Here is a 13,789-nt window from a genome sequence, read left to right as displayed (position 1 = left end):
CCACTGTAGAGATCAAATTCAACCTCTCTGTCTCTCTCTCACACACACACACACAACTAAGTAAATAAGCAGGGTACGTGATCAGTTTGTTTTTTTAAGGGAAAATTAGTGCACTAATTCCTTTTGCATGGCTGGCAAACCAATAGAAACATTTTAGGGGAAGAAAAAGACAGCTGATATACTAGACCGCATTAAGAGTGATTTTGGGGCACCTGGGTGGCTCAGTTGGTTAAGCGTCCGAGTTTGGCTCAGGTCATGATCTCACGGTTTGTGGGTTTGAGCCCTGCGTCAGTTTCTGTGCTGATAACTCAGAACCTGGAGACTGCTTGGGATTCTGGGTCTCCCTTTCTCTCTGCCCCTCCCCCACTCATGCTCTGTCTATCTCAAGAATGAATAAACATTTAAAAAAATTTTTTTAAGAGAAAGAGTGATATATATTTTTTATATAGTTCCTCGGAATGTAACTTAGAATTAAGTACATTTTAACATGTACATAATTATTTTTATTATAGTGTTTTATTTAAGAAAAGACTAAATGACCAATTTTAGAGAACAGTTTAATACATTGTTATTCCAACTCTCTCTCAGAGGAAGACTATAGAAAATGCTCTTATAATCATGAAAAGAGCAAACAAAAACATATGTATTCTACATTGTCTACCTATACCAAAAATATTTCTATGAAAATGATAATGTGCCTGGAAATGCAAGTTGGTGCAGCCACTCTGGAAAACAGTATGGAGGTTCCTCAAAAAATTAAAAATAGAACTACCCTACGACCCAGCAATTACACTACTAGGCATTTATCCAAGGGATACAGGTATGCTGTTTTGAAGGGGCACGTGCACCCCAATGTTTATAGCAGCACTACCAACAATAGCCAAAGTATGGAAAGAGCCCAAATGGCCATCGATGGATGAATGGATAAAGAAGATGTGGTATATACACACAATGGAGGATTACTCGGCAATCAAAAAAATGAAATCTTGCCATTTGCAACTACGTGGATGGAACTGGAGGGTATGATGCTAAGTGAAATTAGTCAGAGAAAGACAAAAATCATATGACTTCACTCATATGAGGACTTTAAGAGACAAAACAGATGGACACAAGGGAAGGGAAACAAAAATAATATGAAAACAGGGAGGGGGACAAAACATAAGAGACTCTTAAATATGAAGAACAAACTGAGGGTTACTGGAGGGGTTGTGGGAGGCGGGGGTGGGCTAAATGGGTAAGGGGCATTAAGGAATCTACTCCTGAAATCACTGTTTCAGTATATGCTAACTAATTTGGATGTACATTTTAAAAAATAAGAAAGAAAATTAAAAAAAAAAGAAAATGATAATGTACCAAAATTAAAAGTTATTCTATAGTGGTTTTTTTTCATATTTTACTTACTGTTTTATATTCTTTACAATTCAAAATCCCAAAGGGAAGAAAAAAAAGAAAAAACGATGGGTGTTAGATTCACATTTTTCAGTAACAGGTTGAATGCCCCATTCTCCTTTCACATAAGAAGGCAGTCTGTGTACAAAGCATAGACTTTGTAGTCACACAGACCTGGGTTCTGTGTATGAAGGTTTTTACTAAATGTTTGACCTGGGAAAGTTAAGTAACTTCAACCTTCTATTCAGTTGTCTGTAAAAATAAGAATACCACATACACAAGGGTGACTATAAGGAATACATGAGGTAGGGTTTGTAAAGCACTTTCCACAGTGTCCAGCACAGTAAATGCTTGATGAATAAATGGTGGCTATTACCATTTAGGGCTATTTATTTTCAATCGCTCCCAGACCTGCCCCCTCTCCCTATCTAATCAGCTCTAAATTTTCTGGTTTAATCCACACACGGCCAATTATCTCAGCTCTTTGATTTGTGCCCCTTATCCACTTAGAGTCAGTAGCATCCCTTTAAGCACATAATAAGTGCTAAATAATTAATAGCTATGATTTCTATCCATCTAGCTCCCATCCTCATAAGCTTCAATTCCACCAACCTGCTCCATCCTTCCCCCTTCCATCAACCATCAATCCTGAGATTTCTAGCTTCCAAAGTTCGACCCTTTCCTGACTTTGGTTAATTTTCAACATATTAGTGCTAGACATATACACTTGGCACCAAGTCCTTGCTGGTGATTTCACCTAATACCTAAAAACTATAGGAACGCTTATTCAGTCATAGAAGAGCGCAGAGTAATTTGACTCAGCTTAAATCACATTTTTGTAAACAAATACTATTTTTAAATATAAATCTAATTGATTTGCAACACATAACAATTTAATTAAGATACACAACTTAGTAATTAATAGGCATGATGACACAGCCACTTTGTGTCCAAACCTACTGACCCTCTAACTCTAACCAACTCTGGAAGACTGATATTATTAGCAACACTTGACAGGTAACTGAGGCACAGGAAGATGAAATAACTTGCCCAAAGGCCTATAGCTGGTGGTTAGTAAAATCAAAACATGACCCAGATCTAGCTCAAAAACTTGTGTTTCCCCAAAACAGTAAGTGAAATGTGATAACTTTTTAATTTTTTTATAAAGCTATTTTTAATTTTTTTTAAATGTTTATGTATTGTTGAGAGACAGACAGACAGAAAGACAGACTGTGAGCTGGGGAGGAACAGAGAGGGAGGGAGACACAGAATATGAAGCAGGCTCCAAGCTCTGAGCTGTGAGCACAGAGCCCGACGTGGGGCTTGAATCCAGGAACCGTCAGATCATGACCTGAGCCGAAGTCAGACACTTAACCAACTGAGCCATCCAGGTACCCCATGATAACTTTTTTAAAAAGATAATCCTTTTTTTAAATTTATTGTTTTATTTATTTTTGAGAGAGAGCGAGCGAGCATGAGCAGGGGAGGGGCAGAGAGAGAGAGGGAGGAAGACACAGAATCCTAAGCAGGCTCCAGGCTCTGAGCTGTCAGCACAGAGCCCGACGCAGGCTGGAATTCACAGACTGCAAGATCATGACCTGAGCTGAAATCGGACGCTTAACCAACTGACCCACCCAAGCACCCCTAAAAAGATAATCCTAAAAGGGCATTACATAGTATAATAATACAGATACAGATATCCTTTTAATAAAGGATAAGTCTAAGAAGTTGAACATATCAGAGGAATCCTTAATTTATAGGCTCACAGTTTTGAAAAGAATAATAGACTGAATTCTCACATGCCAATAAGAGTTATTCTAAAACTTTGTTCATTAAGAAATAGTTGAGTACCACTCAACATGTCTCTGGAGGCAAGGGAAACAAAAGCAAAAATGAACTACTGGGACCTCATTAAAATAAAAAGCTTCTGCACAGCGAAGGAAACAATCAGCAAAACTAAAAGGCAACCAATGGAATGGGAGAAGATATTTGCAAACAACATATCAGATGAAGGGTTAGTATCCAAAATCTATAAAGAACTTATCAAACTCAACACCCAAAAAACAAATAATCCAGTGAAGAAATGGGCAAAAGACATGAACAGACACTTCTATACAGAAGACATCCAGATGGCCAACCAACACAAGAAAAAATGCTCAACATCACTCATCATCAGGGAAACACAAATCAAAACCACAATGAGATACCACCTCACACCAGTCAGAATGGCTAACATTAGCAATTCAGGCAACAACAGATGTTGGCAAGGATGCAGAGAAAGAGGATCTCTTTTGCACTGCTGGTGGGAATGAAAACTGGTGCAACTACTCTGGAAAACAGTATGGAGGTTCCTCAAAAAATTAAAAATAGAACTACCCTACAACCCAGCAATTGCACTACTAGGTATTTATCCAAGGGATACAGATATGCTGTTTCGAAGGGACACATGCACCCCCATGTTTATAGCAGCACTATCAACAAGAGCCAAAGTATGGAAAGAGCCCAAATGTCCATCAATGGATGAATGGATAAAGAAGATGTGGTATATTTGTACAATGGAGTATTACTCGGCAATCAAAAAGAAAGAAATCTTGCCATTTGCAACTATGTGGATGGAACTGGAGGGTATTATGCTAAGGGAAATTAGTCAGTCAGAGAAAGACAAAAATCATATGACTTCACTCATCTGAGAACTTTAAGAGACAAAACAGATGAACGTAAGGGAAGGGAAGCAAAAATAATATAAAAACAGGGAAGGGGACAAAAACATAAGAGACTCATAAATACGGAGAACAAACTAAGGGTTGTGGGAAGGGGGATGGGCTAAATGGGTAAGGGGCATTAAGGAATCTACTCCTGAAATCATTGTTGCACTATATGATAACTAACTTGGAGGTAAATTTAAAAAATAAATTAAAAATTTTAAAAAGAAGAAATAGTTGAGTACCTGCACCTACTATGTGTCTGGCACCGCTCCTGTGATCTTTTTCCTGTACTAGAAAATTAATTCAGTCTACCAAAAACCTGCCTCATCAATTTCAACATTTTAAGACAAGATACCAAGAACACACTTTATTCATTCTAGCAAACCAACTGAAAGTTTCTCAAAAACTGAGACACCTGGGTGGCTCAGTCAGTTAAGCGTCCGACTCTTGATTTTGGCTCAGGTCATGATCTCAGTTTGTAACATCAAGCCCCACGTTGGGCTCTGTGCTGACAGCATGGAGCCTGCTTGGGATTCTTTCTGCCCCTCCCCTGCTCACAAGAGCACACGAACACGTGTGTGCTCACTCACGCACGCACTCTCTCTCTCTCTCTCTCTCTCAAAATAAATAAATATTGTTTTCAAAAAGTTTTAAAAAGTCTCTCAAACATTAAAGTATTATAAGGGAGAAACCAAGATCATAAAACCAAAAGCATATAAAATGGCAAGTGTAGTGGGTTGAATAGTGCCCCTACAGCCCAGAATGTGATCTTATGTGGAAATAGGGTATTTGCAAATGTAATCAGGTGTGGATCTCAAAATGAATCATCCTAGCTTTACAGTGGGTTCTGTATTTAATGAATGTTGTCCTAAATAAGAAGAGAGAACACAGACACACCTACAGGAGGCCACTGGAAGACAAAGGCAGAGACTACAGTTTTGCTACCACAAGCCAAGAAACACCAGGAGCCACCAAAAGCTGGAAAAGGCAAGGAAAAGATTCTCACCAAGAGCCTTCAGAAGGAGTATAACCCTACAAACCCCTTAATTTCGGACTTTAGGCCTCCAGAACCATGAAAGAATAAATTTCTGTTGTTCTAAACCACTCAGTTTGTGGTACTTTGTTACTGCAGCCCTAGGAAACGAATATTTTTTTCTCATATTTGAAATTCACCATTAAAATTAACAAGTTAACAAAAGTAATCTTTTCTGAAAACAGGTTTTCTAATCTGTACTACACATGCCCAGAATTCTTAAATGGGATACACTGTACAAAATGAATGGGAACCAAGCAAATGTTCACCTTGTATGAGCGTCATTTACTCCCCTGTGCCTTCACACAGTGACATCTGTGGGAGTTGGCAGGATAGGACCTCTTACTCCTAGGCTATTTGTTCCAGCTCCATGGTTTTCTGCATTTTGAAGTTGTGTCCTCCCCTTCACAGCCTATCAGGAGTCAACTCTTACAGCCCCCTCTCCAATGTTCTAATTTGGGAATTTGAATTTTCTATAGGCTAGAAAAATCATAAAACTAAAATTATCACAATGAATTTTACGAAGTATGCCCTACAATATACTAGGACAGAAGACACATTTGGGAGAGGATGTATGTTCTCCCTTTTGGGAAAGCACTATGAATATTAACACAATAATGGCTCTGAAGCACCTGGTAGAGAAACCAGTTAAACATTTTTAATCTGTCTTCTTTGGATACAGGCTTTTCCCTCTGAGGTTTTCAAATAATGTCCCAACACTGATGACTCAAATATTTTCTCTTTTAGAGTAGGCAACAGCCCTTCTGAATATTGTCTTTCTTCCTCTTTCTTCCCAGCAAAAGCTTGGTAATTTAAAGCTATGATACGGTAATCTGTTCTTTTCCTTAATTATGGGAACAAATATTTGCCTTGAACCCAATTACCAACAAACTTCAATATTAGAACTTCAGTAGCATAAAACTTTTGAAAATATAGTATATAACAGCTTAGGAAAAAAACACATTATCACATTTGAGCCTCACAACAAACCTATGATACAGGTAATTAGGAGGCTCTGAGCGATTATGTAATTCGATGAAGTAAAGCTATTATATGATCAAGTTGGGATAGGTCTTCTGACTCCGAGTCTTAAGACCTACGTATTCTACCATCTATCTCTGCAGAACTGGGGAAAAGGTTTGGTACGGTATCAAACTCTGAACTGCTTTCTCAAAACTAAGCAAAAGATTCTGCATTGACTAAACTCAGTTGCAGCCAAATTAACTGCTGCTCCACAGTCAGTGAACAGTAATAAGCGGACCCTATTGTTGGCAAAATAGGCATCAAGTCAACCACACCCCCCTCCCAAAGCTCAAAATTTGCTCTTGAGACTGTCACTGCTTTCCAGTAGTGCTAAGATACCGTTTTTGAACAAAATGGAAACGGGTATTTCTGCCATGGAAGGCTTGTAGGCCACTCACAGCACAGGCTCCCAGAATTCACATCTCCCTCACACGAACAGCAGATTCGTCAACGATTAGCTACCAACTCTAAAATTCTAAGAGTCAGAAAATCTCGTATTTTAAAGCAGAAGGGAAATAACTTAATCCTAGAGAGAAGTGAGTTTTAAAAGGTGGAAATGTGAAAGGTAGGTTTTCTTAACAAAACACTTCAAGCATCCCAAACGGCAAACCAGATGTCCGCCATGTGCCACCCACCACCAGTCGGCCAACACAACACTGCAAAAATGCAAATGCAGGGGAAGCTCTGAACGCCTCTTCCTAGATCCCTTGCTCCTCTCCCCCTTCCCAGAGGTAACCACTACCTTGAATGTTTGTCTGCTCCACATACAGGAACACACAACAATATTTTAACAATGTTTTCCCTATGTTTATTTCTACAAATTTTATACATTCTTTTCAAAACGTAATACCTGCACTAGACAATTAAACAGTACAAAAGGATATACAGTGAAATGTCCCCCTGCTACCTAATGTAGCTGTTTTATGTGTATCTAATATAATGTAACTGACCAACTAATGTAACTTTTACGTGTATCTTTAAAGGAACACTCCACACATATGCAAGTAGTTACACTTAAATACCTTTTGGCTCCTGTTTTTTTATACACAAATGGTAGGTATACTATACACATTTGTTTGACTAGCCGTATTTCTCCCCCTAAAAATACACCTTAGAAATTGTTCCCTAAATTATATAAAGTCTCCTGCTTTTGTTTTTAACGTTTGCAGGATGTATCACTGCACAGCTGACCATAATTTAACTACTATCCTATTAGAAAAGTTACTTTCAACCTCTTGTATCTATAAACAATGTATCAATGAATAACTCATTATTTCACACAGGAGTGTGTGTATAAGATAAATTCCTAGAAGTTGAATTGGTGGGTTCACTTTCATAAATACTGTACCAATTTACTCACATTAGGAATGTCTGAGTGTTTTTGCATGACTTTAAAATTTATATGGGGAGCCTGAATGGCTCAGTCGGTAGAGCGTCCAACTTAGGCTCAGGTCATGATCTCACAGTTCGTGGGTTCAAGCCCCAAGTCAGGCTCTGTGCTGACAGCTAGGAGCCTGGAGCCTGCTTCGGATTCTGTGTCTCCCTCTCTCTCTGCCCCTCCTCTGCTCATGCTCTCTCTCTCTCAAAAATAAACAAATACCCCCCAAAAAAGAATTTAAAAAAATTATATAAACAGCATGACTGTACATGTTCTTCTACTTCTTTGTTTTTTGTGGCCTACCCTTATAAACTTGAGATCTACCGATGCTGATACACACACACACACATATATATATATATATATATGTATGTATATATATATATATATATATGTGTGTGTGTGTGTATCAGCATCGGTAGGTATATATATATATATGTATATATAGGTAGGTATATATATATATATATATATATATATATATATATGTATATATATATGTTTTTTGTCCGTAAAGATTTTTTTTTAGTAAGCTCCATACCAATGTAGGGCCTTAAACTCATGACCCCAAGATTAAGAGTTACAGCAGACACACCCTCCTTAAATTTTTAAATAACTTCTACTGTGATTCATTCACAAAGGGAACAGTGGCCTATTTACCTGAAATTGCAGTTTTATGTAGAAAAATACCAACTTAATTAATAGATTATTTGTATAAACAACTCATTTGCTAGAGACCACCTACACCACTAAAAAGACCATCTTCTCTTCTCTTGGAAAACTTAACAGAAAGTGCCATTTTAATTTACCGCAACAATAACATGACTGTGCTCATCTGTGCTTTCTTTTATAATGGTTGTACTGGGGGAAAAGTGAGTGGACTCTGTGCGGGAATGGAGACTAACACCTTGACAACCAGGAAAAAGAAAGAAGAAAAAAAGAGAACTTGGAAATAAAAGAGATAATTCAAGCGTAATCCCAAACCAACCTGAGTTGTCTGTTTAAACCTTTCCCTCAAAACGTTGGCATTAAGTTACCAAAGGACTTTTTTAGACTGTAATAAGAAACAAAATAATCATTGCAAATTCACAGTCCCTCTAAGCATGAAATATCATATCAGGAATTTTTCTGCATATCAGTGTCACATCTTCTATTAGATTCCTTTTCTGTGTTAAATTTACCAAAGTGTATAACTAATTTTAAAAGCTGCATATACTCTGAATTATCTCCATTGAAATATATGGCTAATTGTAGCATTCATAAAAATTCTTGTCAAATTAAGGCTAGTGAAAGTTGCCAACATCGCCACTGTCATAGGTTATTTCTGCCGGCTCCCTTAGCATCTAGGCCCCCTTTTCTTTCTCCTAACAATTAATACCCATTTCTGTGTAAAGTATTTATTCTGTCTCCCAATAAGTACTTCAGAAGAAGATAAGAAGATGCCCCCACCACACACACACACACACACACACACACACACATCTAACAGTGGGCCACGGTCCTCCCAAGAGTAATGCTATCTCCCTTGCGGGTACCTACTTAGGAACACAAGCACCTGGCATCCCCGACCCCAGGGACTGTATGAGCCAATGAGATTCATGAGAGGTAGGCTGAGGTTTCCTTGCTTTGGAGAGAGAACCACAGAAAGAGAGTGGCTCAGTCAGTTAAGCATGTGACTTCAGCTCAGATCATCGTGATCTTATGGTTCGTGAGTTCGAGTCCTGCAACGGGTGAGCTTGAGCCCTGCTTCAGGTGCCCCACTTTGGGTAAAAAAAAAAATCACAAGGCCCACTTCGGATGAGTCCTGCTTCCCTCTCTCTCTTTCTATCTCTCTCTCTCCTCCTTTCTCTGCCCATCACTCATTTATGCCCGCTCTCTCTCTTAAAAAAAAAAAAAGAAAAGAAAAAAGCACTGGCTGAAGATTTTGACTAATATCAACTAATATATTTATGAACAAATTTAACCCTATCTATGAGACATGTGATTCTTTGACTAATACTGGCCTTTCTACACTTGGCCAATATCAGTCAATTTGGAGAGGCTGACTTTGACAGTATTTGGTACTTCAAGACAGGCACAAGTGAGAAAGTGAAGGATAAAGAACAGCACTCACTGGAGGGATTCATGTTACAGCCACATCACAGATCAAATCCAGAACATGAACATTTTCCTCTTGCTTTCCTATCTGCCATGCCAAAAGCCATCTAGCAAATAAGAAAATGAGAACTGACGTTGCACAGTTCTACATTAGAATGATGAGCATCCTAATCCAAGCAGAATCCTGGGAGGAGTGAGGTTATCAAGACTATTTTGGGGCATTAATGACCATGTCTTACAAATACTTGAAAAGGAAAAGCAGTTTGTGATTGCTAACAAGTAAAGAAACAGCATAGCCCAAAATAAATAACTTCAAGGGCACAGAGACATCTTACTGGCCTAATACAGACCCACCCTGATGGCTGTTGTTACCCTATTCTGGCATTTGCTTCTTACTTTCTTACATTGTTGGCCTTGCTGATTCTCATAAGAAGACTTAGGCAGTTGCTTCCCTGTGGGCTATACAGCAATTTTCCAGTTCTATGACTCAGAAAGAGCAAGAGAAGGAAGGGTTCTCCTCTTCCATCCCTAGATAAAATCAGAAAATGTTTATTTTAGCTCCGGTAAAGCAAGGCTCAGTTAGTTAATTCACTGCACAGACTTTCACAACTTTTTTGTTCTTTCAAGTCAAATATTTACCAAGAGCTCAGTATATGCAAGTCACGGGTTATTATCTATCCAAAGCCAATGCATGAATTATATTTATCAGTTCCATGCTTTCTTCCTCTACCTCCCTAATAACAGAGTCAAATATTTTAAAGAAAAAAAAACTTATGTCTCACAAGGTTTGCAATTAAACTTTTTGTGCCACGGACACCTGGGTGGCTCCATCAGTTAAGGGACTCACTCTTGATTCCACCTCAGGTCAGGATGTCAGGTTTGCATGGAGCACGTGGCTCTGTACTGACAGCGTGGAGCCGGCTTGGGATTCTTTCTCTCCCCGTCTCTCTCTCTCTCTCTCTGCCCCTCAAAATAAATAAATACACTTAAAAAGAAAAAAAAAAAAAAACACTTTTTGTGCCAGAATTGGTGGGCTGGAGATCAAGTTTGTTATTTCCAGAATATTGTGTTGAAACACAAGGATAAGAGATTCCACTTTCCTTAAAAAAGTTCAAATGATGTGCACTAAGTTGTTAAAAATATCCTGTGCAAATAAATGGAAACGAACTACATTAATGAGCTAATAAATACTATCTGCAGGCAACGTCTGCACTACCTACCAGGTTTGGCACACAGAGACTGCAAAACTGATAAATCAGAAACACTAAAGGCACGGAGTCTGCATTCAAAACATAAACCATGCATCGCAAATACAGGACCAGTTTACATTCATTAACTGCTTCGAAAAAAATTAGTCATCCTTCCGGACGAGATGGCCCTCTTTTTTGAATTCCGTAAGCTAAGCCCAAAGCAAGCTTAGTTGGGAGGGGGCGGGGGCGGAGGAAGGAGGGGAACGACACACTTCACACTTGAGAATCAGCCGGGGCAGGTAAGTCGAGAACCTCCTAAAGAGGACGGAAATACGGACAATACTGAGGACTCCCGGGGAAGCGATGGGCCGGCCCTGAGCCCGGGGAGCACAGCCCCAGCGAACGGGAGGCCCTCTCGCCCGGGCTCGGCGCCGAGACCCCGGCGCCTGCACCCAGCGCCACACTGCCCCACCTGGGAAAGTTCGCACCTCCGCATCCCCGCCCCTCGCACGGGCGAGCCCCTCCGGCCGCGGCGCCGTCGCCATGGCGACCGGTCCCCTCCCCACCCCCACCCCGCCGGGGAGGGTCGCGCCGCAGTCCCGCAGCGGGGCCGCGGGCTCCGCTCCCGCTGGAGCCCGGACGGGGGCTGCCGAGCCCGGCAGAGGAGGAACGCCGGGGCGGGGGGAGGATGAAGAGGTGAGGAAGGCGGAAGTCGCCCGGATCGCGGGCCGGGGCCCGCCCTTGCCGCGGGGGTCCTCACCCTTCACTTTGCCGAAGGTGCCGACCCCCAGCGTGTCCCCCAGGATGTAGTGGCCGATCTTCACCCGCCCGTCGTGTTTCTGCTTCTCGGCTGTCGCCATCTTTCTCCAGGAACTGAGTCTGCGCATGGCGCCGCGGGAGGGGGCGGAGGGGGCGGGCAGGGCCGCGCCGGGGGCGGGCGGGGCGGGGGGTGGGGACGCGGGAGGGCAGCCGCGCCGCGGGGCCGCCGCCCAGCGCCGCCCGCCGGGTCCCCGCCGCCGGCCGTCGGGCGCAGACGCTCCCCCTGGCGGGGCGGGCGGGGGTCGCTGCGAGGGCCGCCGGGACCCCCTGCCTCGCGCGGCTTCGTTTGGGCCTGGGGCGCCCGCCCACCTGCGCGCGGGCGAGGGCTTCCTGAGCTGCGGGGGCGGGCGGCAGCCCCTCGGCTCCGCGGCGGAGTTTGTGCCGGCAGCGGTCTCCCCCGGTCGTTCCTCCTGGGCAGGGGGACCGATCTCCTCGTGATTCCGAGGGGAGAGTTGGGCACTGAGGAAGCCCGCCCTGGTGAAGCAGTTGCGTGGCTCGTTACTAGCGCAGCGTGAATTGAAACATGGCAGGGGACACCGCCCTGGCACTGCTTTCTAACCTTTTCGTTTTTCCTGTTCGGATGGAATCTAAAAGCCGCTGGGAGTTGTCAGTTGCATCTTTGATGGAGTTTCCCCTTTCTCCACCCACCTCCCCTCGCTCTTTGTTGTTGTTGTTGTTACTTTAAGCCAGTAAGTTGTTACTGGGCACCTCGACAGCTCAAGTAGCGTTGTTGGTCTTTCCTCCTTCTGGATGCTTTTTCTGAAATTTCCTTCCCAAAAGCAAGCTCTGTTGGAAGGGATTAGGTTGCGAATATTGTGAACGTGTGTTTGCTCAGGAATGGGATGTTACAGACATAGGAATTAGTATTTTTCGGGTGTCGGTAAAATGTAGACTCTGAACTGAAAAAAGGCTTACAGTTGCATCAGCCAGATCAGTCGACAAATATGTATTGTACCTGCAACGAGTAAAATTTACTCTATTATCTATACAGACGTGATCGTGCCATATCACAGAGGAAGTAGAGAAAGTATGCTTATTCATATTAAAATTGTTAAGCCAGTTCACTACTCAGTTGTATTCTGCTGACACGGGCAAAATCAAATGTCTAAAAAAAACAAGATATCTCAATTTTGCAGAGTCATAGCATTTGGGCCAGTGTCAGTGGGCAAAGAGTTGAGCTCTTCAAGAAAATAATATAAAAAAGTGAGACTAAAAAATGTTATCCTTTTTCTTCCTAACCAAAGCTACCCGGTTCCTCTGATTTTTATATGCTATTTATGAAATCAAAGTAACATGCATTAAGCACGGCTTTGTTCCAACCGAGGCACCGCAGAAGAAGCAAAAGCTTGAGCTTTTGATCAAATAAACAGAATAGTTAACAACTAGCCTTGGATAAATTTTTATGGACAGTACATATTCTGAAGGACCAGAAACTTAAGAAGAAGTCTTTGACTATGACATATTTGTGGGGTGGGCAGTGGTCACAGTTGTAATTTTTGCTGTCTGGTTTCTTCACCTTTACTTGTTTGCCTTGTGAGTTTCTGCAGCTCAGACATGTTGCATCTTTACAAAGCAGAAATAGCTTGCTGGATTCTCTCAGGGAAAACACACACACACACACACACACACACACACACACACACCCCAAAAAACTTTAATCCCCTACCCTGAAATATCATCTTAAATTATTTTAAATTTGCATCATGTCTAGAATTCAGCCTAGCAAAATTCTGTTATTTCTTTTAACCTAAAAGAAAAAAATCACAAAGTACCTCAGCCCTTTGTGGTTAAGCCACAGAGGATCTTACAAGGGAGCAAACCGAAGCTGAATTTTGCAAACCAATTGTCAATCTCCACAAAACTATGAAAACCCAATTAAAAAAGTAATACAAACTTTTTTTTAACAGAAAAATCAGTTTGTTTCTGCTATAATGTTTTAGATTATAATTTTATTTAATAAATATTCATTAAATGCCACTGTTTACTCAAAAGCATTGTTGGGGAAATAAAACCTAGCATCTTAGATCAAAGAACCGAATAGGAACTTAGAGGTCGCCTTATTTGGTCTCCCATAGTCTCTGTTTAAGCAGCTTTTATTGCTGGGTTGTTGTTTTTGTTTTGTTTTGTTTTGTTTTTCCTTATGTTGAGTTAAACA

General features: G+C 41.3%; 1 protein-coding gene across 6 annotated transcripts in view; it reads right to left on the bottom strand.

Annotated features, from left to right (window-relative positions):
- The window catches only part of PRKAA1 (protein kinase AMP-activated catalytic subunit alpha 1), a 37,365-nt gene extending 25,642 nt beyond the window's left edge, over positions 1-11,723 (bottom strand). For 2 of the 6 annotated variants that reach the window (XM_047093152.1, XM_047093168.1), the window contains exons 1-2: positions 11,576-11,664; positions 10,030-10,153 (exon numbers count right to left, since the gene is read on the bottom strand). Coding sequence is in view for 3 of the 6 variants with exons in the window: in XM_047093139.1 (XP_046949095.1) it covers positions 11,576-11,702 (127 nt within the window). In the remaining 3 variants the exon portion in view is untranslated. Of the gene's footprint in view, positions 1-9,641; positions 9,733-10,021; positions 10,154-11,575 lie in introns of all 6 variants that reach the window. The other 4 variants (XM_047093139.1, XM_047093172.1, XM_047093146.1 and 1 more) reach the window with 3 other exon arrangements.
- Positions 11,724-13,789: the final 2,066 nt, after the last annotated feature.

This window comes from Lynx rufus, unplaced genomic scaffold (assembly GCF_022079265.1).
Source record: "Lynx rufus isolate CCGP_SWC_20201006 ecotype Redwood Valley unplaced genomic scaffold, mLynRuf1.p SCAF_1, whole genome shotgun sequence".
NCBI lineage: Eukaryota > Metazoa > Chordata > Mammalia > Carnivora > Felidae > Lynx > Lynx rufus.
Note: the sequence above shows the minus strand (reverse complement) of the source record. Positions and strands in the feature narration are given on the sequence as shown.